Source organism: Mastomys coucha, unplaced genomic scaffold (genome assembly GCF_008632895.1).
Source record: "Mastomys coucha isolate ucsf_1 unplaced genomic scaffold, UCSF_Mcou_1 pScaffold11, whole genome shotgun sequence".
NCBI lineage: Eukaryota > Metazoa > Chordata > Mammalia > Rodentia > Muridae > Mastomys > Mastomys coucha.
The window spans coordinates 9,122,105-9,147,062 of record NW_022196893.1 but is presented as its reverse complement, the minus strand read 5'-3'; the positions used below and the strand labels follow the sequence as shown (position 1 = coordinate 9,147,062).

The window sequence follows — 24,958 nt, the reverse complement described above, 5'->3', positions numbered from 1 at the left end:
GGGAGATGTCCAGAGACACAGCATGTCCAATGGAGAGCGTGGGAGTGGAGCCAGGAGAGGGCAGCTGGCAGGGTAGTGCAGGAAAATGGGTGCCAGGCCCCACAGGAGCAGATTTCAGGGGGATAGTGGCAGCTGGAGAGCAGGTACAGCCTGGGCTCTGGAGATTCTCAAGTGGGAAGTCAGAAACATCTCGGGGTGCAAGGAAGAGGATGGGGTGAGGCTTCAGTCCTCCCCATGCCCTTTTGGCTAAGGCTGACCTATGCCTCTCTTCCCAAAGTCTGCCTCTCGGTTCTCCCCTGCTCTCAGCAGCTTCCAGAGTGTTCAGGCAGATTATGGTGGAACAGTTTGTTCAAGTCTGACAAAAATCCAGCTGTGCCTTACTCGCCATGATGTCCCGGCCAACAGAGGAAACCCCAGGGAAGCAAAAGTAAAACCAAGCAACCAACCACGCTGGAGGCAGAGATGGGGCTCATTCCCGAACACCAGCATCAGAGAGCTAAAATGGGGGTGGGAAAGAGGGAGGGAGTCTCAGGTTTGAAGACGGCTGGTCTGTGTAGTGAGCTCCAGGCCAGTCTGGACTACTTGACAAGCTCATGTTCCAAAAACAAACAAACAGCCCACCCCACCCTACCCTGCCAAAAAAGCCCACAAAAACCACCACCCAACTCTCTCTGCCTCTACTGAAAAAGCATGTCACTTCCATGTCTGTGAGAGACAAGAGCTTTCGTCCCACTTTCCAGACGAGAAAACTGAGGCTGAGGGTCGTTGAGAAGTGTAGCTGCTAGTGGATAGAGATTGTGTGTGCTGAGCACCTCAGTCCCTGTACCTTTCTGAGTGCAAACTTGCCTGGAGACACTCCAACTCCTCCTCCTCTTCTTCCTTCTCCTGCTTCTCCTCCTCCTCCCTACCTCCTCTACTTCCTCCTCTTCCTTTTTCTCCTTTCTCCCCTCCTTCTCCCCTCCCCCTCCTCCTCCTTCCATCAATTTATTTATTCATTCACTTTCCACCTGGGGTGCATGGGGATGCTACTTGGAGACACTTCTACCAAAGGCAGAAAACCAGAAATCTCTGTCTCAGCCTCCAGGTAGCCAGCCTCACAAAAAGAGGAAGATGGGGTGCCCATCGCACTGCAGGAGGAAGAGAAACCCTTCTCACTGCTCCACTGGCAGGGCATGGCTGCCGGTCAGGTGAGGCAGCTTTGGACTCCACCCTCCTCTTCATGACCGGAGCCTCTCTCTGCTTACAGTCTCCTACCTGACACCCGGCATCCCATAGGCCACGCACCACCAGCAACAGCAGCTTCATCCCTGCTCAGCCTCCTCTTTAGTCCACCTGTCTCTATAACCCATCTATCAGGCATGTCCATTTTGACATGGCAACACGAGCCATCTACAAAACCCACACTTAAGAACCACGTAATTGCCAGGCAGTGAGGGCACACACCTTTAATCCCAGCACTTGGAAGGCAGAGGCAGGCGGATTTCTAAGTTCGAGGCCAGCCTGGTCTACAGAATGAGTTCCAGGACAGCCAGGGCTACATGGAGAAACCCTGTCTTGAAAAGAAAAAAAAAAAAAAAAAAAAAAAAGAACCATGTAATTGAGTTGAGAGAAAGAGAGAGAACTCACATAATGCAGTTTGCTTAAAACAGTTCTGTGTTGGACGACTGAGCTGTCCTGTATATAGCCATGGGTTGCAAGTTGGGAACAAAACCTCCCACCCTGTCTCAGTAGGTTAGTGAGACTCAGTATGGACAGCTTCACTGAGAGCCACATGTGGCCACCCCGCATCCTGGTTTGACTCCAGAGAAACCCTGCTGTCATCAGGAGAAGACTGGGTTCTTCAATGTCACTGTCCCTGATGTGGGGACCCTGGGGAACTCTCATCATCTCCATGCCCCTATGCCCACCGGTGCACTAGGTACCCAAACTAGGCTGCTTCCAAGCAGTCCTTCAGTGCTCACAGTCTGCAGCTCTTGGTACCACTTGGAAGGTGACGATGCTGAGGCCATGTGTGTCACTTCCAGAGTTGGAGGCTGAGGTTGAGGGTGGCTACAAACAGAAACTAGAAAGAACTAATTTCCATTGTCACCTGCTGATCCCCGAGGTTCAAACAACCCTTGACTCAAGCAATCCACCCACAGACTCCTACAGATCCCTCAGAACCCCATTTAAGAACTCCCACATCTGGGAGGCCCTCTGAGTTTCCCCCTCCTGAATTAAGGCAGTTCCTGTGAAGAATCTCTGCTTAAGGACTGGATTATGCATGTGCTCCAGCCTTACCTATGTGCCCTTTGGTTTGGTGGTTTGCTTCGTTCATCTCATTTTACCAAGACTTGAACTCACAGTGGTTTGATGGCTCACTCCAGATCACACACTAGAACACTGGAGAGAAAGCCTGTGATCTGTGACCCTGCCACTGGCCCAGATGGTTAGTGCTATTTAAAGCCTGTGCCAACAAGTATCTCAGACTACGTGTCAAGAACCTACAGAGACAAGAGTGGTAGCTTCTGAGACCTAAGAGGCTGCTGCCACATCCCCTGCCACGGGGAGTTTAGTGTAGAGAGACAGGGCAGTGCTGAAACGTAAGCTCACTAGAAGCTCAGAGCCTGACCCCTGTGTCAGCCCTGGGACAGCCCCTCTGCTGACATTTGCCGATACCAGGGATGTGACACACCCACTGGGGACCTTGAGAAAGCAAAGCAGGAAGCCGCTTGAGACCTGGGGTGCAGGATGCCAGGAGGTACCCTTGATTCCAGGAAACCAGGGCACTGAGGGGAGGGAGCAGCTGGTGATGCCGCCAGCTTCCCCACCCCTCTGTGCACCTGGCCTTGCATGGGCATGCACATAGGCACACAGCTATAGGTAGGCCTTAGGTGCTGGCCCTAGGGCTGGAATTTGTCCACAGAGGCCTCAGCCTCATGGTGAACGGTCAACCGTGGAGGGTGAAGACAAGTAGTCTTCACTCACCAGCCTGTCTCCGTACCTGGCACAAGAATGAGTTAGGAAGCACGAGCAGACTGCTCAACTGGGAGAGAAGATGCTGGAAGGGCCTTCGAGGGTGCTCAGCTCAGATTCAGTGAGATGTGGAAGCACTCAACAGAGAGAAATAACAAATCCATCCATGTGTTCATTCGGTGCTCGTTTATGAAGGATGATGACGTGCAGGCAGATGAGCAAGGGAAGGAAAGCAGATACGGTCTACCCTTCACAGCCCTTGATGGCTGGCACAGAGTGAGACAGTGGCCCCAGCCTTGTGGAGCTGGGCAGCCTGTGTGATGTTATGGCTCTGCTGCCAGCCAGCTGTGACCTTACTGGATGCCAAGGATTCTCTGTGCCTCAGTTTCCTTATTCTGGTGATACCAGGACTATCATGAGGATAAAATAAGTGCATGTGATGTACTTAGGAGAGTACTGGTGGTCAGAGCTGTGGGTGGGACAGGACTGTGACCGGGTGGCCCAGGGATGGTGGGTGCGGGAGCCCCCAGCTTGCTGCTTGCTGTTGGTGCTCTTGTTTACCTTACAACTCTTGGGGGTGGGCACATGGCCTCTGTTGCCCCTCTTCACCCTTCCTAGGCTCCTCCTTCTTTGTACATCTGCCCCAAGCAGCCTGAAGAAGAATCATAAGAGTTCTTAAGATTCTACGGGCCATCTACCTCCTCCTCCTCCTCTTCTCAGGTCTGCCATTTTAGTTGCCACCAGCCTTACTTGAGGTCATTTCATTGTGACCCTGCTAGCTCTGTCCCATTGAGACTCTTGGAGCCTTAGTTTTCTTGTCCATAATGCGAAAGGAGGGAAGCAAAAGAAAAATTCTAGCTTCTCTGCTTCTGGTGGACCAGAAGGTTGGTCTAGAGCCTCAGAAGGAGGTGAGGGGTCCCCCATCATCAGAACACCCCCTCTTTTCCCTCCCTTCCTTCTTTCTCAACATTCAATGTCCAGGGGACTTAGAGACAATGCTGTGTTTGGGAGCCCACCTGAGGCCAGCCTGTCATGCAACTATTGATCAGTGAACTCCTGTTGTAAGCACTTACTATTTATCAGTAACTCCTGCTGTAAGCACTGGACCTTCATCCTAGATGATGAGATTCGGAGGATCTGGGATGTCATGAGATGCTCTTGGTGGTGGTCAATTCTGGCCACTGGGTAGGTATCCCCGCTCAATGAATCCTAACACCCCCATCCACATGGGGCAGAATGCCAGAAGCAGAGCAAGCTGGCAAGCAAATTCTCTCACTGTGATAATGATGCTTGTGCAACTGGGATTCCAAACCTGGATCTTGACGGAGCCTGGGGAGAGGAGATGACATCACCAGGGCTCAGAAGGATGGCTGTGATAAGCAATGGCCACATAGAAGGCGCTGGCTCCGTTCCCAGGTCCTCCCACCCCTGCTAGGTTTCTGGTTATTCTACTGTATGTGAGAAACAGTTGCGGGAACAGAAAAGAGGGCATATGGCTAATAGAAGGTGAAGCCTCCTTGGAGACTGTTGAGTGGGGAGGACACTGGCCGGGTCACCTAGGGAAAAGAGCCAAGCCTGGAGCGGAACAGCCTCTAGTGGGGCTCGTTCTGGCTGAAGATTGTAAAGATCAACAAGAAAATGCTGGCCATTGAACCCTGGTCCCTTGGACATTTGGAACCATCTGCCTGAGGCCCATGGGCCAAGCTCTGCCAGCAGCCACCAGAGGTAGGAGGAAGCAGGAAGGGCGCACACCCCCATCCTGGACTTGCTATGGCTTGATTGGAGACTTCTGGACTTTAGAACTGAGATGGAACACACTACTATTCCAAACATTCTCCCATAGCCCTCTGTCTTGGCTCATCTTCCCAAACATTTATCTAGATAGTATCTGGCAAGGGTCCTGGATCCCTCTCCTACCTTCACTGAGAGAAGCTCGTGTAATTAGGAGTCTTCTCCTTGCCCACTTCAGGGTATGGGGGTGCCCACCAGCCCAGTGTATGGATATGTTTGCCAACAGGGTGTACCTGTGTAGAACACGTGAATAAGACCCTATTAGGAAACGTAAGTGCAAATGTTAACCTGTCAGCTGCCTGTGCTCCCTTTTCTACCCAGATAGGAATCATGGGTAGGGGAGGACAAATTCTTTTGGTCCTGGACGTTCTGGACCCTGGAGTGTTCACTAGATTAGTGAACCGAAAGGCTTACAGCTCCCAGCTCTGAGTGCGAGGAGCCTATGGCTTTAACCTTTGGAAACTAGACACTTGGACTTGAGGTTTGTTGCTCTGGGTTTTTAACCACCCTGGCACTTGGCAGCTATGGTAACAACCATTTGCCTTCAGCAACAGTACACAGCAAGAAAAAGCACCAGTTGGCACTGCCTTCTCTTACAGCTCTTATACATGCCTCGGATGCTGGGACCCTCACCCTACAGTGATGACTGTTATAGGCCCAGAGTGTGAGGCTCCTCAGCCATGACAATTGAACTACGGTGAATAAGATACTTGGTCCCTATCCTGGGCAGTTCCCTTGAACATGCCCAGTGATTAGGCCTTGTAGCTTTTCTTCTTCAGGTCTTTACATCCTACATGGGCTCTGTCACCCTTATTGGTCGTCAGTTCAGCTCCTTCCACTTTCCGGAACTCCTCAGCTGTCCCGTGGCTGCTCTTGCTATGGCTGCTGCAGTTACCTGGCAGCTGCCTTTGTAGCTGTTGCTGTCCCATGATCCTCTCCGGGTGTCACCAGCCAAACCACTCAAGAAAATCTTATTGGGCTTAATGTTACAAAACTGGGGGCTACACAGGAAAGTGTCTTCAGGCTGGCTGGGGAACGGAGCTGAATAAACCTATTTATAGAGACGTGAAGTGGGCTTGGTACCAATATTTGCAACATTGTGGCAAACTTTTATGCAAACAAAGGGCTGGCTTTGGACTGATCATGGGACTTCTGCTACAGCATTTGGGGAGGTGCTATTCCTCTGACTTGGGTGGAAATGGCTGTTGGGTCATCCAGAGTTCACCAGGTCCAGCACAAACTGTCTGAGACAGACGCAGCAGAAACAGTGCCTTCTAGTGCCTTCTGGAGCTGGCCTTACTCTTTGTTAGCAAGCAGCTTTACTTGCCAGGCAACTTCTCAAGGTGTCCAGGGAGCATTTAAATTGCTGGTGTGAGGACAGTCCAACTGGCTGTTTAACTGGGAATCCTTTGCTCAAGATGGTCAGGACATCATACAAGCATCCAACATCAGTCACTTTTGGAATTAAATTACCCTGCGCCCCACATCTTAGCTTACTAAAAGGAGAAGTAAGCGCCGAAAAGGGTGTTTACTATAGAATCTTATCAACAGTGACTTAACAGGAATTTGGTATTCTCCTTCCTCCATCATACCCCAAAGAAAAGTGGGCTCACTGATAGTCTCAATAAGACCAACTCTCCTACTTCCTGCACAGCCCCTGTGGGGTTGACCCAGCTTACACCAAAAGGTTCCTGATTGAAAAAAAAATGGACAGTAATTTCAACCTGCTACATATGTGCCCTGCCATGTGAGGTCCCTGGGGACACTGTGCTGCACATAGGCCTGGAAGGGACACCTGTGTGCATGTGTGCACTGAGAGGAGGATGAATAGCCAGCTGGCCAAGTGCACAGAGTATGCCCAGTCCTGGTTTGTGAGGCCTGGGTGAGTTTACTGAGGCTGTTGAGACAAAGCTCAGGTTCCCAGCCTTGGAAATGTGCGCCTCGTGAATGATTCAGGCTGCGAGTTCAAGATCGAGGTGTCCGTGGGTCACTGCCTCCTGGAGCTGGAGGAGAATGAATCTCTTCTAGGCCTCGCCCCAGAATCCAGTGATTACTGACCTGTGTGCCGTCCTTACCTGTCTCTGTCTTCACTTGCATTTTGTGTGTGTGTGCCTATTCATGCGTGTGCATGCATATGTGTGTGTGCGTGTGCGTGCGTGCGTGTGTGTGTGCGTGTGTGTGTGTGTGTGTGTGTGTGTGTGTGTGTGTATCTATCTCCAGGTCCCCCCTTTTTATAAGGATTCCAGTCCTTTATCATTAGTGTCCATCTCACAATTTTCTGCCTTCAACAACTTAGCTCTATCAAGCCTGAGATGGCAGTGGAGGGTTGTGACACATCTTGACAGCAGGCAGGAAGACTTGGATTTTAACAAGCCTGACTCTCCAACCTCTGGGTTGACTTTTGTCTCTTGCTTATGTTGAGCTCCAGGGCCTGTATCTGCCATTCCGTGTACCCCTACTTATTATAGCCAGGCCTGGGAATCTAGGGCCCAGGAGCCTGACAAGCAGTAGTGCTGTGTCATACGGTCCCAGGAGCACTGAGACCTCTGTGGCATCTATGTGGAAGTATGTCCCTATTGTTTCTCCTGTGGGGACAAGCAGAGAGAAGCAAAGGATGGGGGAGGGCCAGACACCCCAGCTGTGGCTCCAGCCTCTGAGATCTTGGGGATCTTAGAACCTTGCCCTCCTGGGGTCAGCTCCTCCCCCAGGCTGAATGGATCAATGGCTGTGGTCACCAGGTGCAGAGGCCACCAATTGTGCAAGATCTCTCTGAGGTTTCTCAGCTACCATCCTGTCTGGGCCAGGGCCCAGGCGACTTGGCAGTCCAGAGGACAGGACAGGGCACAGAAGAGGGGCTCAGGGTGTCTGTGTCCTAGTGGTACATGGACCTCATTCCCATCCTGAGTTCCTGTCCCCGGGAAGGTTTGCAGTGTGGAAGCCAGAGACTGGGAGAGTAACAAAAATGTACTGGACTGGGAATGAGTGTGGAGGAAAGAATGGACTTTACGGGGCAAGGGGCAAGCCCACACATTTGGGCAAGGACCTAAACAGAGCTGTCAGGGGACGGTAAGGAGAGATACGTTCACTTTGAGCCATACCCAGCTACCCCTTTCTATCCTCACGACACTGGGCTTTCACACACCGTTTTCATATTGACCCAGATCAGGCTACAATGAATCATCCAGGGGGAATCATGACTCAGGGCCAGGCACCTGCCCTGCTTCCTCTAGCACAGAATGGCCTATGTCCACTGAACATGCAGCTGTCATCTCAGAGCAGGCGTGTGTTCACACTCTGTCCACACTCAGTTCACGCTCCATAGCTTCCCACACCGCGCCTCACGCCCTGTGCACATCTTTTATTCCACCTGCGCCTCACAGCTCCATACACACCTTCCGCCTTGCAACCCATGTCCCTCTCACTGTGAACAGGCACACACCCACTCACGCACAGATCCCCATGCCTCATGGCCTGCATAGACCCACTCTACCCTACAGGCATGTCCTTCGTCTATTTGATTTTCACAACCCCCCCCCCATATACATTCTTAACTACACATATGTCATCTCTCCACACACACATTCTACACTGCACATATCTCTCCTACATGCCTGGTGTACACACAAACACACACACACACACACACACACACACACAATTCTCTACAGGAACCTCACATCATGTGATCTGGCTGGAAGGTCTCCTTACCGTTGTGCTCTGACAGCTCTGTCTGGGTCCTTGTCCAAGCTTGTAGGCCTGACCCTTGAACCTGTGAGGGTCCATTCTTTCCCAGATAGTCCCTCCCAGCTCCCCGGTCTCTGGCTGCCACACAGCAATCACTTGTCTGGGTGAGACCCAGCCCCTAGGCAGCAGCACTGTCCCATAGAATTCCAATAGGAGCCTCGCTTGTAGCCTCTGTTTCCTGGATGGATGCAGAAAGCAGGTGGGATTCATCGTTGCACAGTTCCTCTAGCCCAAAAGAGCAGCCAGGCTAACATTTCTGTCTGCAACCAGTATCCAGACGAGCAATGAGATGACTGACTTTTTTTTTCTTGCTCAGGATCTGGAATACATCTTACCTATGAGCCCATCTTAGCTCTGTTTCATGTCCTAGGGACATGTATAGCCAGTGGACAGCAGGATTTTGTCGAATACTGATAATTCCTAGATTAATGGAACAGGGTGTCAAGTGCGCCCCTCCCCCAACCCACTTCTCTCCTATCTCCGGAAGGCATGGGCCCAGGCCTTTCTGGCCAGTGTCAGCTGTGTGAGCCCCTGTTCTCACCTGAATCCGCCTCAGCAGTTTCCCATTCACTCTCTTAGGGGACCAGGGGCTGTAACCAGGCAGGAATATCACCAAGCAACAGGCCCCGGGGGAAAGCTCAGGTCTCCTGCTCCTGCAGGTCCAGCCCCCTGGGCACCCATGGGGCAGGGCGGAGTTAGAGAGGCGGGCATTACTTCCCTCCTGTCTCTTGCCTGTTTACCTGTGTTCAGTTACATTGTCAGCCCTGGACCCGACAGGAGAGGCCCATGGAACTTGGGGCCACAGGCCACAAGGGACAAGGGCCAGACACCCCAGCCATGGCTCCAGGCCATTGATCCAACCTAAGCTGGCCAGTTGGGGGTGGAGAGACCTTGGCCTGGATAAACAGAGGCTTCCAGGCCTGTGTGCAGGCCCAGCACCTACCTTCCACTCTTGAAGGTAAGCAGGGGCCTCTGGGACAGAGGAGCAGGGTCTGTGAAGGGCCTGGTGACAGCAGCTCCTCCAAGAGTTAGACCTGGCTGACTGGAGCTTTGAGGTGGCTTGCAGGGCCTCCTCCGCCAGAGTGACCTGGCACAGAGGCCACTGGATGCACGGAGCTGCAGTTGGAGAAGGGTGGGTGGAGCAAACACCACTCAGCCTAAGGGGCAGGGTGCCGGAGGGCTTCCAGGGACCGGCTGGCCTGCGATTCAGGTGTGCAGAGACAGGAGAGGCACAGTGTATGGGCCTGGTTGCCTAATTTCTCATTTCATATACAGCTTCACATCCTGAGCTTTCTAGAGAGCCCAAGCCCCTCTCTGCACTCACATGTGATCCACACACAGGACTCTTGGCTGGAGCTAGCGTGCGTATATGCGTGCTTGTGTGCGTCTCCATCTCTACATATCTGGGGGTGGGTGCACACGGGTTTATGTGCATGGCAGGAGCTCCCAACAGTCCCTTCCCCGTGGCTCACACTCAGGTACTTAGCTTCAGTGGTTCACAGCAAGGCTTCCGCGATATGCTGATGGGCACTTTCCCATGTCCTTGGGTCAGAGTCCTGACTCGGGCCTTCTGCTCAGTCTTAGGGAGTTCATCTCCCAGTACTTTGGATTCACCAACCATTAAAAGGAGACGGTAAAGCAAACAGCTGAGGTTGCTGGAGGGGGAACAGGACTTGTGTTTCGCCATCCAGCCCGTGGCTGGAGTGGAACGCTCACACTGTGGTCAAATCCAGATCTACACTGCGCTTATCTCCTGGCCCTGTCCCTGTCTGTGAACTCAGCCTCCCAAGGGTGGGAATTGGTGCTCCATTGTCAAGAGGGCGGGAGAGGGTGCAGAGCTGGTGCCCAGTCTGCCAAACGCTCCACCAGGGAGAAGACTGTACCCTTCAAGGGGCTCCACATCATGGGTCAGAGAGCACACCCACCCAGTCAGTTACACTGACGGGGCAGCTGCTCTTCCAGGGGCACTCTGGGAGAGCTTCCCAGAGGAGGTTGCTATTTCCACTGAGTGTAGAATCCACGTCAGGGCTTGTGAGTGAGGAGGGAGCTCAGCAAAAGAGGAACATTGGGGAAGGGGATCATCTTTGCTTATGAGTGAATGAGGACTCACGGGTCTTACAGTACGGCCAAGACCACGCCCAGGGCTGGTGGCTGGCATTTGGTCCATATAGTTTACAATAATAAAGAAAAACAAAGCCACAAAGCAAAACAAAGCCACAAAGCAAAACAAACAAAAACAATGTCGAGAAGCAACAATAAGGTGGTGGGGGATGGGTGAGCCACTTGTGCGCCCATCTTTGGGCTAGGCGGGACGGGCTTGGGCTCTTATATTCATTTCCTGGACAGCAAGTGAAGATCCACACCATACCAGGTTCTGCATGGGAGCAGGACACACACAGTGGTGATGGAGAAAGCCTTGTGTTTGTACAGCCATAAGGAAGACAGAAGACTCCCAGATATATCATGGCGTAGGTCTCCAGGAGCGGCATAAAGAAAATGTCAGTAGGGAAGGGAGCAGAAAAGCATACATGTGCAACGAGGCAAACTGAAGGAGAAATGTTCCTGGCAGGAGAAGTGGCGAGTGCAAAGGCCCTGGGGTAGGCATTAGCAAGCCAGCAAAGCATGAACATGTTTGTAATCAAGGGAGGAAGAAGACAGGGAGACACGTAGGGCCCTTTGGGACTGTGTTCTAGGTGTCTGGAGGTATGCATGGCTTGCAAACTGGGCACATAGTGATGACTTTACCCTGGCGGTTGTGTGGGAATTCACTGATGGGAGTGGTCATAATGGGCCGCTGTAGTGCCAGTGGGTCTGGGAGAGGCAGATGGAGTGGTCTAGATGGTAGAGTGAGGAGAGTGACAGGAAGGATGGGGACAGGCAGCAATCCAGAACTTAGGAGATGATGTGTGTGTGTGGGGGAACTTTTACATCTAAGGGTGATCTGGGCTGCACAGGAAGGCTGTGGGTTCTCAGTGCAGCGGAAAGGTAGAGCCACACATTTTTATGATGGATTGGGCTTCAGGAGAATGCGAGCCATTGTCTAATAACAAAAGTCATGGTGTGGTCATCCTCATGGGTACGGAAGATGGAGGTGGGAGCTATGTACTCAGTGTGACCCCCCCCCAAACCTTGTATCCAGCATAGATTTTTGACTCTAAATAAGAGCTCTAACAAAATGGGATTACTAAGCCAGTCACTGATGTGAGGGACTTGGGGCAAACTCAGCATCCTTTCTGGATCTAAGTCACTGAGCCCTGCTTCCTACAGACAATGAGACAAGGAAGAGGCTCTGTGCCTGGAGACATGGTCACCTACTGCTCCAACCTAGTGGCCACTTCGTTTGAGGGAAGCACCCTGAGCTGGGCTCCCAGAGACGCCTCAGAGGTGCACAAGGACAAAGACTGCCCGGTTTTGCTTACTTGCTTGCAGACTTGTTTGAGACAAGCCAGTCCGGAGTGGCCTGGAAAAGGGGATCCTCCTGCCTCAGACTCAGACTCCTGAGGCCTAGGATCATGTGCTCTACCAAGCATGCCTCATGGCTCTGGTTTTTTTTTGGTTTTTTCTTTTTAAACTTTAGGTGTGTGTGTGTGTGTGTGTGTGTGTGTGTGTGTGTGTGTGTGTGTGTGGTGTCCTTCTGTGTCCAAAGTTTGCTTGGGCATGTCTAAGGTAGTGACAGAAGGAATAAGAAGAGGTGACATCCCATTGTCATTTGACCATGACTAGTTAATTATAGGAGATAGCTGGTAGAGGAAAAGTCAAAGACATTCAGCTGCTGTTGTGTGATCTTAAGTAGGTGGCTTAGCCTCTCTGGGCCTCATTTTTTTTTTGGGGGGGGTTTTCAAGACAGGGTTTCTCTGTGCAGCCCTGGCTGTACTAGAACTCACTCTGTAGACCAGGCTGGCCTCAAACTCAGAAATCTGCCTGCCTCCGCCTCCCAAGTGCTGGGAGTAAGGGCGTGCGCCACCACTGCCCGGCTTCTGGGCCTCAATTTTTATCATCTGTGTAAATAGCATTCAAATACCAGGATAATGAGGTAAATCCTGGCCTGAGCTGCTCCCAGGACACTCGGGGTTTCACCTTCTTCATCTGTCCAGTGGGTGCAAAGTCCTGAGGGGCTTACATGAAGCACCCACACAGAGAGGGTTCCCACTACCTCACGACCCACCAAGAGCCAAACCATCCAGCCCTGCTGCCTGCCTGTCTTCTGGAATGTCCTCCTGAGGCCACTTCTACTCCCTGTGAGCTGCTTAGCAGCCACGCTCAGTCCCCACTTCCCAAGTCCCTGCCCTCCTGTGCAAAGGGCAGGGGTGCTGCCTTGCTTCTGAGCACCACTGGGTCTCAGCAAAAGCTCCCTTGCAGATGCCGAGATGTTTCCAGCTCCCCTGTTCTACCAGGATGCCCACCGCCGAGGTTCCCCAAGCGGCTGATGGTCAGGGCGATGTGGGTGATGGAGAGGAAGCTGTGGAGCCAGAGGGGATGTTCAAGCCCCCCCAAAACACCAAGAAAAAAGACCGGGACTACGTCCGCTTCACGCCACTGTTGCTGGTCTTGGCTGTGCTGGCCTCAGCAGGAGTCATGCTTTGGTATTTCCTAGGTAATGGAAAATGAGGATCCAGTTGAAGTGACTTCCTGGGAGGGTTCAGGGCAGAGGATTGTCTCGGCTGTGAGGGACACATAGGATGAACCAGGATTCCATGTTCTGTGGTGTTTTTCCACTCCTTGTAGTCTGAGGGACCAACCCCATACCCCTCAAGGTGGGCACACTGCTGGACCTCTGTTGAGTCCTGTGGCTTAGTGTACTCCCTGCTTCCCTCAGCCAGGGATGGAAGATGCTTCAGAACCCAATTCTTGGGTCTGAACAAGCCAGGGTGTGTGAGCACGCCATTCTTTGTCTACAGCCCTCTTGGGCTCTCCCTCGGGCTCAAAGCCAATGTGCTTTGCTGCAGGAGGGCCATAGGTACCGATGGGACCTGGTACCAATTAGTGCCTCTGCTCATTTGAGCCCCATGTGCTCCTCTGGAGATTTGTCACCTCTGAATCTCCAGGGCTCGGCGTGGAGAATCAAGAGGACCAGTAGAGAGCACCCAGGCTTGTGAACCTCTTCCTCAAAGGACTTGGGCCCTTTGGCTCTGAAATCATGTCCCTTGAGCAGTCCCATGGAGCCACAAGAGCAGTTGGCTATGCTCTGGACTCAGAGCCACCCTTCCACACACACATTCATAGCTTGATTGTCCAAAGTGTTGGATGGGGATAGCTCACCTCCAAATCCTGGTCATGAAGGAAAGTGGATCAACAAGATTAGTCTGTGCCTGTGAAAATCTTTCCCATAAGGAATAGAAGGCTTATTTATCTGTTCATCCATCCAAGTATCATCCACCCATTCATCCATCTATGGATCATCCAACACCTATCATCCACCCATCTACCCATCCACCCATCCATCCATCCATCCATCCATCCAACATCTATTTATCCATTTATCCCTCTGCCAACCATTTCATTATTATCCTATATCCCTCTATCCATTGACCACCCACCTATCCACCATCTATCCATTTATCCATCCATTATTCAACCATCCATTACTTATCCATTGTCCATTCACTATCCACCCATCTATCTATCTGCCATCCATTCATCAACCATCCATCTATCCACTTTTTCATTTATCCACCTATCCATCATTTATAAATCCATCTATCCATCAACAACCCAACCATTCAACTATTCATGTTATTCATCTGTCAATCATTCATCCATAAACCCACTCATCCACAATAACTCAATAATCTACACATCCATCCATCCATCCATCCATCTATCCACTTTTTCATTTATCCACCTATCCATCATTTATAAATCCATCTATCCATCAACAACCCAACTATTCAACTATTCATGTTACTCATCTGTCAATCATTCATCCATAAACCCACTCATCCACGATAACTCAATAATCTACACATCCATCCATCCATCCATCCATCCATCCATCCATCCATCCATCTATCCATCCATTCAGTGCCAGGCACAGGGATGTGTGCTAGGCTCTGGCGATTGCTCCTGTCCTCCTCCATGATTCTACTATGGAGTCAAATACAATTACAACATGCCTGTCATGACCAAGGAGGCTAAGGAGGTTTGGAAACTCCAGAACGGAGATCTCAGCTCACATGCATGATTAGAAGCTTTCCATTAAACACTTGCATAGGATTCTTTCTGGACATATTCACCTGTACAGTTTCAGGTCCATTGACAGGACCTGGAAGGACATACACACTTGGAGCAGCACTAGGCAGACAGATCCACCTAATCCAGCTCAGATTCAAGAAAGATGACACATTAAAGATCCCTATATCAGGGTTTCTGTCGCTGTGGTAAAACACCATGACCAAAAGCATCTTGGGGAGGAAAGGGTTTACTTCACCTTACACTTCCAGATAACAGTCTATCACTGGGAATGTCAGGATAGGAAACGGAAGCAGGAGCTGAAGCAGAGGCCAGAGAGGAATGCTGCTTACTGGCTTGCTCCCTATGGGTTGATTGGCCTGCTTTCTTATAGCACTCTGGACCACCAGTACAGGGATGGCACCCCCCACTGTGACCTGAGCCCTCCCACATCAACTATCAATCAAGAAAATGTCTCATAGGCTTGACCACAGGCCAAGCTTGTGAGAACGTTTTCTCAATTGAGGTTTCCTCTTCCCAGTGACTCTAGCTTGTGTCAAGTTGACGTAAAAGTAACCATCACAGTCCCCATCCAACAGTGGCTGGCTTAGGGTGACTCATAGCCCTTCTCAGAGCAGCCCTTCACCAGGAAACAGGAAGCCAGTACCCCAAATACTGCAGGCTGGAGCACAGGCTCATTAAACTGCTAGGTAATTAGTCTTCAGGGTTGAAGAGCCAGGAACTCAGGTGGCAATCATCTTTCTAACCCTTTGTCCTGTGCCCCAGTGGGGTTCTACCTGGGCTGTAGACCTAGTGCATGGGGTGAGTGCCCTACAACCTACCAAAAAATGCCAACCCTTAAAAAGACTCAGGGTGGAAGAGGCCCCCACGGAGCTGTTAGGATTACTCCTCCTACGACAGATAGATAGATAGACGGACAGGCAGACAGAAAGATAGATGAGCAATAGATAGCCGAGAAGCATGCCCCACCCATCTTAGAAGGATAATGGGCAGCCCAAGTGGGGCTGATAGCTGGGCAAGGAGCAAGATGAATCTGTCTGGGAGGTGTGCCTGGCTTCAGTGCTGCTCTCTGGGATCCAATAGCTGAGGTCCTCATTCTCCCAGTCTCCCCACAGATCCAGATTGGCCCTACCCCCTCCTACTGCTCGAGAAAAAGCCTCTCAGGATAGAGACCTCTGGACAGCAGACACCAGCCCTCTCACTATGAGGGCTCTGCCTCCCACCCTCCTCAAGCGCCGTTTAAAGCCAGATTCCAGTCGCTCCGACCTTCTTCTCACAGCGGACCCTTAAGGGCCCCTCTTAGCCTCTTCTCTCAGTGCAGCATCCCTAGAGGATGTTTTGACATGTGGAGACCTCCCGTGAACATCTCCTCTCACACATCCTGTGGGGCCAGGCTCTGCTTCACTCCCAGCCTCAACTCTTTTCGTCCCTGGCATGGCCACTGTTGAATCTTGGTGCCAGGTGACCCTTGTTGTGTCGGGCCAGGAGCACACAGCCTTCCTTGCCACAATCAACCTCAACTCTCATTTCCTCAGCATCCTCTGCCAAGGAAGATTCTCCTTTTTGACTTTACCCACCTTTCTTGGGCATTCTTCATGATCAATGTCCTTTATCCATGACCACTCCCAAATCGCTGGTCTGTCCTCAGGCTGCCCTCTACCACTGTTGCTGCTTCGCCCCCTGAATGTCCAAGCATCCCTTCAAACCCCACATGTGCCATTCCCTACAATCTCCCATTCCCCGCGTCCATGCGCCTGCAGGCATCCATTTTGGTCACACAGCCGCTTCTCTACTTATTGCTCCCCCCCCAGTCTACTCAACATGGGGGATGCTCAGCATGCCACTTTGGGGATCCCTGTGTAACTTGGTAGTTGAGGATGAGAAGCAGGGAGACCAGTGCTACCTTGGAAGCACACAGACGCTCGGAGGGTTGGAGTGACAGGAGGTGAGAGAGACAAGAGACTTTTAGACAAGCTCCCTCCATAACCCCTTTCTTTCTGACCAGGGTACAAGAGGGAAGTGACTGTAAGCCAGGTGTATGCTGGCAGCCTCCGGGTGCTCAACCGTCATTTCTCCCAGGACCTGGCCCGACAGGAATCCATTGCTTTCCGCAGTGAAACTGCCAAAGCCCAGAAAATGGTACGGAGGTATGGGAGGGCAAGAGGCAGGAAATGTGAGAGGGCAAAGTCACGTGTCTGGGCATCTGGTAGGTTTGTCTGTCACTTTGCTGGGAATGCTCACGGGGAGGGGGTATGGCAGGGAGGGGTGGCGGGGAGACCCTGTCCTGGGTACCATGGGAAATGACTGTGCTGGAGAGGCAGGGTCATGCACAGGCTCCAACTGACTAGAAAGAGACCTTGATTTTTGCCTCTTGCAGTAGGGAACTCGCAGGTGACATTATCAGGGCCCTGCCCCCTCATACAGCACCATGACCATTGTACTAGGGACTAGGGACTGCTAGCTCCTTCCACTCTCAGCCAGGCACAGGGCTATATTATTCATGGGGGCTAGTAGCAATCTGGAGGCATCCATAGACATGAGATCCAGAGTGTTGAATAGTATGCACCCCAGCATCAAGATGTCCTCATAGGGAACACCCACAGGGCTCTTCATGCTATGTCCAAGTGTGCTCTACCAAGCGATACACCTCCATTGCTCTCAGCTGTACGTTGCTCATTAACGGCAGGCACAGCCAGAGGTTGTGGGGTGGGGTGGGGTAGGAGACAAGGTGGGAGGGCTGTGCCTGGCTTACCCTTGTGCTTGTGAGGGTGGCCCACACAGGTTTAATGACCAGAAGGGACTTGGGAAGCCCGCACCTCTGTCACCATGGAGGCTAACCAGGACCTTGTCTTCCTTCTCACAGCTCCAAGAGCTGGTTGCTAGCACCCGCCTGGGTACTTACTACAACTCCAGTTCCATCTACTCTTTTGGGTGAGTTGTCCTAGCCCCAAGGAGCCCCTTTGAAAGCCACAGATCTAAAGGCATGAGGGCTGGACCCTGTAGGCAACTGACACAATGCCCTAACCTTATTCTATCTCAAAACTCCATTATAAAGAAAAGAACACAGGGGAAATGGAGACATGGAGCAGGAACTTAGCCCCCCCACATGTGGTTCCCCTTTATTGAGCTTGGTCTTGTCATCTACAAGACGGCGGTGGTGTTGTGACAGGGTTCACAACACACCATGACTGGGGATGCCTGATGTAAGTGGGTCCATGTTCAGGGTGTGCTTGAAAGCACGTGGCCCAGGACACCCAGTCCAGGACTTGGCTTGCCTGGTCATATCTGGTTCTGCCAGTTACCAAATGGCCTATGACCTCCTGTGACTCCACCTCTCCTCTTAGGTCTGAGTCTCAGTCGGTTCCCTTGAGTGGGGGCTGGGTGGGACTTCAGGCCTCTTTCACTTCTGTCTGCATAGGGAGGGACCCCTCACCTGCTTCTTCTGGTTTATCCTTGATATCCCTGAGTACCAGAGGCTGACCCTGAGCCCTGAGGTGGTGCGTGAGCTCCTGGTGGGTGAGCTACTGTCCAACAGCTCAACCCTGGCTTCCTATAGGACCGAATATGAAGTGGACCCGGAAGGCCTGGTGATCCTGGGTCAGTACTGCGAGGGGAATCCTGGTGGGGTTAGAGCAGCAAGGCCAGGGGAGGCTACCTCCTACAGGGAGTGGGATGCTCAGGTGATCCTGGAGCCAAGACACGGGGCAAGGGTGGGGGCGGACGGCATGGAGGGCTTTCCTTGGCCTGGCTTGGCTCCTCGTCCCTGTTCTTATTATCGGTGTTCTATTTATTTGGCTTTGCCCTTGTTTATTTGTTTGTTCATTTCCTTTTGACAGAAGCCAGTGTGAACGACATAGTCGTACTGAATTCCACGCTGGGTACGCTGCTGTGTCCTTGTTTTGGCCTCTTTCCTATAGAATCCGAGGTCCTCTTGTCTGGTCCACTGTGGGGGTGGGGGTCCTGAGGCTTCTACTGTGGGGATGGGGAGCTCCAACCTAGAAACACTGGGGGAATCTTAAAGGGGGAACCTGGGTGAGGGCTCTGAGCCTGGGTGGGAGCATAGGTAGACGTGTGCTTGCACGCCTGTGTCTTAGATGCGTGAGTTGGCCCCTGTGGGGAGCTGTAGGTTAGTCATGTGGAAACCTACCTCTGCTGTCTGTCACTCAAATCAACCTGCCTGCCTACCCTCTTTCCTACTTACTGAAGGTAGAGAAACCATCTTGCCAATCCATGCTTGGTCCCTTGCAGCATTTAAGCAGGTCTGTTGGAGGGTGTGGTTCTGACACATTCAAGAACCCTCTTTGCCTTTCCCTCCTCAGCTGCGCTAACCCACCCTCCTCTCTCTGCCCCCCCCCACCCCATTAGAATCACTTTGTTTCTCTCCCAGGAGCTATACTGGCTTGCTGCCGAGGCTTGAGTGGCCAGGTGCCGGGCAGCCCACTCTGCTGTACAAGGTTAGAGGTCCCATGCACACTGTAGTCTACGGACTGCGTCTCCTGGGGCTGTACACACACACAACGTGCTATCTAGGCTACTGTGTTCTATGACTCTGAACACACAGATCCCTGCCATACCAGCTAGAGGTGCCACCTAGAGTGGAAGCAGGGGTGAGCACCTCGACTCCTCTCAGGGAGGAAGATAGTTTCAAATCCTAGGTATGCCTGCTCTGACTCCCGTTCCTTCTGCCATTGGTGGGTAGATGCACTGACCTCAAAGCACATTTCAAAAGTGAAAGCCAAGATTCTCACTCAAGAGTTATTCTGATCTGGGCCAGATATCCCTGCCTTGATGAGGGGTGATGTGGAGGTCAAGAACACAGGCCCTGTTTCCATCATATGTCTGTCTATCAATCAAGTAATCTATCTACCTATCTATCCATCCATCAATCATCTATCTATCCATCTGTCATCTATCTATCCATCCATCCATCATCTATCTATCCATCTATCAATCATCTATCCATCTATCTATCATCTATCTATCCAACTATCTATCAATCTATCAATCTATCTATCTATCTAACTATCATCATTTATCTATCATCTATTTATGTTTCTATCACCTATATATGGGAAAATGCCTTGTGCAAATGTGTTTTCCTTCTTGTTCTAGAAACACCACCGCCATAGCAGCTCCAATTTTGCTTCTTAGTTGAAAAGCCTTTATTTTTTTATCTTTTTGGGACAGGGGTTCTCTGTGTAGCCCTGGCTGTCCTGGAATTCTCTTTGTAGACCAGGCTGGGCTTGAATTTACAGAGATCTGCCTGTCTTTACCTCCGGAGTGCTGGAATTAAAGGCATGTGCCATGACTACCCAACCTTAAATATTTTTAAGAAGATAATTCCCTATGTAGCTCAGGCTGGCCCTAAACTTTTAATCCCCCTGTCCTAGTCTTTTGAGTGCTGGGCTTTCAGCTGTGGGTCACCACACTGAACTTTATCCTTAGAATAACAAGTTCATTCATATCAATAATATATATTTTATAAGAAGTGGCAGCTTTCCCTAAAACCAATCTGCCTTGAAGAAAGGTATTGTGATGCCTCTCTGTTGGTGCCAGTGATGGCTACCTGTGGGTGTCTGCCTATATTTGGTCTGCTGTGATATCACAGTTCACAGAGCCCTGGAACACTCTGCTGTGTTCTCCAGGAGGCAAAAGAAACAAGGGTCTTAGTGTTGATATGAAGAGTCTAACCCTGACCCCTCAGGCCCCCGGGGGCCACACTGAGAACTCTGCGTGTGGTCAGGAAGGCTTTTGCTATCTCGCTACCTTCCTCTTTGCTTTATTCCATCTGTGGTGGTTTCCTGTTTCATCGAAGGAGATGGCTTTCGTAGCATCACACACCTGAGTGTGGTGGCACACGGGAGGCCGAGGTGGAGCCATAGGACTTTGAGATTAGCCTGAGCTGCACAGTGAGACCCTGTCAGAAGCGAAAACACCCCAGATAAGCCACCGCCCTCCTCCCATCTGCTTTCTGGGGCTCTTTTGAAAGATCACGGTCAGCAAGGTATCAGTGTCAGCTTGGTCACCCTCGGTCCCCCAGGATAGGCAGTGCTTAGCAACTGCTAAGTCATGACCAGCATCCAGTGTCAGTCCTGCAATGTCCATATGCTGGCCATGGTTTATGGCGTGTCTGCTCTGGTGCAAAGCCTTGCGTTTCTGGTGGTGGAGCTGTGTTTCAGGCTTGTGTGGTTGCCCACAAAGGTCAAAGGGTGGAGGAGAAGTCAAACTCTCTCTTTTTGTAGTGCTAAGACTAAACCCACGGATCATGCACACTAGTTCTGTGGTTCCAGCCTGATGGCACCCTTCAAGTAGACTGAGTTCCCTCATGCCAGGCCACTGTTTATAGTGTGGCCTCTTGGGTGACAGAATACACACACACACACACACACACACACACACACACACACACACACACACACTTGCTGTGAGCTCTGATTCCCACGGGGAGACAGACACATAGAATATCACAGGCCAGGTGCCAGAGCTAAAACAGACAGGCTGTGAGAGAAAGAATGGTTCTGTGCAGACAGAACTGCAAGGTCCAGTAGGCAGTCAGGTGATGGGATCCAGGGAAGAGGAGGGAACTGCTCTTTTTTTCAAAGATTTATTTATTATTATAAATGAGTACATTTCATTATGGGTGGGTGTGAGCCACCATGTGGTTGCTGGGATTTGAACTCACGACCTTCGGAAGAGCAGTCAGTGCTCTTACCTGCTGAACCATCTCACCAGCCCGGGAACTGCTCTTGATTCAGCATCCAAAGCCTTCTTAGAGGCCAGGGTGTCAGGTCAGGCTGGGCCTCAAGCCCAGGCCAGGTGTCCGGCCCAAGCCTGGGAGCTGAGAGTTCCTTGGGTCTAGCAGGGAAGGGTCCCTTGACCAGATGAGACATGGCTCCTCATACCATGAGCAAAACCTAGGAGAGTCCTGGTGCAGGTATTCATATATCCTGCCTCGATCCAGTGCCAGGGCAGGCCTCTTAGTCCTGTTTGCCATTAGTACCAGGCAGGAGGGCACACATCTCTGCTTCACTACTTTTCAAAAATGAAAATTATTAAAATGACAGAAGATAGGGCGAGGGTTATGTTTATGTATGCCAGAACTCGGAGTGGCTAAGCTACTGGCCAGAGTCACACAACTGAGGCACGTCAGTGCCAGCATGGTACAAACAGCCTTCCCCACACCCACCCTGCCCATCTCAGGTTCAGTTCTAGATTCCCCCAGCCTGCTGGCAGAGCGCCTAGCCTCCCTGCTTCTCGAAGCCGAAGGCCAGGCTTAATGGGTCCTCTGGAAGTACAGCTTTGCTAGCTCTGGCATGGTATCCAAGCTCATGGATTAAACGCGCTTTAAGTAAATTAAATTTTATAAGTGCACTTAATTTATTATGCTTAATCAGGAGACTAAATGTATTAAATTAAGTTGAGTTTAATGGAAGGATATCCTGGGGTGTGGGGTCTGGTGAGACACAAGAGGAGTTGTGAAATGAGGGTAGCTATTGGTTGGGGCTGAGCCTCAGCCGCAGGGGACAGCTGTGGGGGTGTGGGGGGGCGGTGACAACTCAGCGGGGGGTGCAGAGCCACAGAGCTTTTTCCTCAGAATCGTAGGAAGACTCCTTGCTTTTATTCAATGTTTATAGCATTTCTAGCTCCATGCTGTGTGTCCCAGGCTGTGGCAGCTCTGTGAGTGTGGGTCCCTGTCCTCAGTATACAGACGGGAAAGCCAGCCTCCCCGTGTACAAAGTGTCCCAAGAGCTGCTAAGGGTAGGAGACAGGATGGTAGGTGCGAGACCCTATATGGGCCTTGCAGCATCCCTGTGTGTTTGGCACTGGCCCTTTAAATCTTCTGGGTGGTTGAGGCACCAACTTGCTGGTCTTTCAGCCCGCACAGTGTCACTCCAGGGGGATCCTCGCCCTGCCTAACCTTCTCCAGCTCCCTGTGACCACAGGACAGGGCAGTGCTGGTCCTGATGTGATCTGGGCCTGCCTCCTCCTCCCTATCTTGTTCTCCTGCAATGCCTGCTCTGTGATAAGATTCTGCAAAGCTCCCCCAGGCCTCTCTGCTCCTTGCCATCCATACACCTCAGGCTGGGTCCAAGGCCTTCATCCTCTGCGCTATCTGTGCTGGGCACTCATCCTGGCCCACAGGGCTCCGTGCGTTTGTTAAACGACTGAATGAGTGCATGAGTCAGAGGCTGGACAGGGAAGCTACGTGGGTGGAAGAAAGGTGGGTGCCCAAGCCCAGCCCGGCCCTTCTCCTCCCTGCCCTCCACCATGGCTGGAGAAGGCTTTGTGGCCATTCCCAGTCTCTCTTCCTGGCTGAGGGCTTTGTTCTTCTCCACCTCCAGGCTGTTACCGCTACAGCTACGTGAACCCAGGCCAGGTCCTCCGGTTGAGGGGGCCTGACCAGCAGACCACGAGCTGCCTGTGGCATCTGCAGGGGCCTGAGGACCTCATGCTCAAAGTGCGACTGGAGTGGACCCGGGTTGATTGCAGAGACAGGGTGGCGATGTACGATGCAGCTGGGCCCCTGGAGAAGAGACTTATCACCTCGTGAGTCCCTCCCTGAAGGGCCGAGGGAGGCCCAGAGTCAAAGAGCACACTTTGTGTTGCAGCCTCAGCCTCAGGCCCATAGGGCTGCCATGGAGGACAGTGGGAAAGGAGGCTACAAGGTTGTGTGCCAAGTAGTGATCTCCATTCCCTTCTCAGAGCCTCAGTTTCCCCATCTGGATGTAACTAAGCAGTTGTAGGTGATCTCTAAGGTCAACTCTGGGAGGGCACATGGCTTGTTAGAACACTCTAGAATCTGACAGCAGCCTGGTATTTCAACCAGCACTCTGCCGCATGCTAGCTATGTGCCTTAAAACACAGTGTTTGCACTTTTTTGAACCTCAGTTTTTCTCATCTGTAAAATGGGGTGTATACTCCTGCTCACCATTTTGTGATATAGGCAATATTGAAGATATGCAGCCATTGTGACTCCCATTCTGTACTGGGTAGCTGGGGGCCTCTAAGGCCCTGACTATCTCCTCTAAGATGGACACAGGGGTGCTGAATCTAGAAGGCTCTGAAGGAAATGGGGCAGGCAGTGCTGAGCTATACCATTATTTGATGCCAGGGGACAAGGTGGTGTCATTTCTGTGTCTCTTGGATCATACCGTCTCGTACACTTCTCTGCTCCATCAGGGTCTATGGGTGCAGCCGCCAGGAACCCGTGATGGAGGTGCTGGCCTCAGGCTCCGTCATGGCTGTGGTGTGGAAGAAGGGCCTGCATAGCTACTTTGACCCTTTCCTGCTCTCAGTGAAGTCTGTGGCCTTCCAGGGTGAGGGTCCCCAAGGATGGAGGGGAGCCCAGACAGGAGCCTGGTCTCTGGTGGCATGCCTTAGGCCTATCTCTGTCCTGTCCATGACTGAGTGGCTCTGGAAGCTTTCAGTGGGCAGCAGTCCCTCCCTTCCTACCACTCTCCGTCTTTCTCCTTCACACTCCTCCCAGGGCCCTAGCAGACCCCTCCCCCCAGGAGGCCTTGGCTCATCCCCAGCCCCAGTCAATTCTTCCTGCCTCTCACTTCCCACCCCACCCCTCTCTGCCCTCTGGCTTAGCAGAATTAACTCAAGGACCCTGCCTGAGCTATGGCCGGGGTTCTCGTTAGAGCCGCTGTTTCAAGCCGCTTTTCCCCTGAAGGTGTCTGATGGCTCTTCTTACTCTCCTGGGTCATCCCTGGACTCTCCCACAGACCTCCAGCTGGCCCTGCAGGTGTGACAATTGGTGTTCTCTTGGGTTCTCAGGCACCGGAGACTACAGGAAAAACCAAGGAAGGGTTTGGGGCTCTGGACCCCAGGGAGAGGTGACCTGAGAACCCAAGGTCACTGCTCTGCTGCCTCCACCCTGAGCCTCTTCCTGAGTGACTTGGCCAAGCCTCCCTTCTCTCCTGTAACTCTTATCAGTGTGTGTGCATGTGTGTTATGTATGTATACGTGTGTGTGTGTGTGTCATGTGGGGGGTGCACGTGTGTGTGTGTGTTTTAAGTGTGTATAGTGTGGTGTGTATGTGTGTGTATGTATGTGTATGTGTGTGTTCATATGTGTGTCTGTATGTGTGTGTATGTGTGTGAACATGTGCATGTGTGTGTGCATGCATGTACGTATGTATGTGTGCATTGCTGGGATGGACCTCAGGGCCTTCACTCATGCTAAGCAAATGCTCTGTCGTGGAGTCAAGCCCTCAGCCCCTCCCTCTTTCCAAAGGCCTCCGCTCTCCCTCCACAGCTGCACTGAGAGGCCTGCT

The 24,958-nt window shown here is 51.8% G+C and overlaps 1 protein-coding gene across 2 annotated transcripts in view; it reads left to right on the top strand.

Annotated features, from left to right (window-relative positions):
* Positions 1 to 9,238: 9,238 nt before the first annotated feature.
* Tmprss6 (transmembrane serine protease 6) overlaps positions 9,239 to 24,958 on the top strand; it is a 29,096-nt gene continuing 13,376 nt past the window's right edge. The window contains exons 1-8 of one of the 2 annotated variants that reach the window (XM_031348536.1): positions 9,239 to 9,448; positions 12,850 to 13,084; positions 16,685 to 16,818; positions 17,543 to 17,610; positions 18,098 to 18,276; positions 18,516 to 18,557; positions 23,022 to 23,226; positions 23,860 to 23,996. In XM_031348536.1, coding sequence (XP_031204396.1) covers positions 12,850 to 13,084; positions 16,685 to 16,818; positions 17,543 to 17,610; positions 18,098 to 18,276; positions 18,516 to 18,557; positions 23,022 to 23,226; positions 23,860 to 23,996 — 1,000 coding nt within the window. In that variant the 5' untranslated portion in view covers positions 9,239 to 9,448. The remainder of the gene's footprint in view (positions 9,449 to 12,849; positions 13,085 to 16,684; positions 16,819 to 17,542; positions 17,611 to 18,097; positions 18,277 to 18,515; positions 18,558 to 23,021; positions 23,227 to 23,859; positions 23,997 to 24,958) is intronic. The other variant, XM_031348539.1, reaches the window with a different exon arrangement.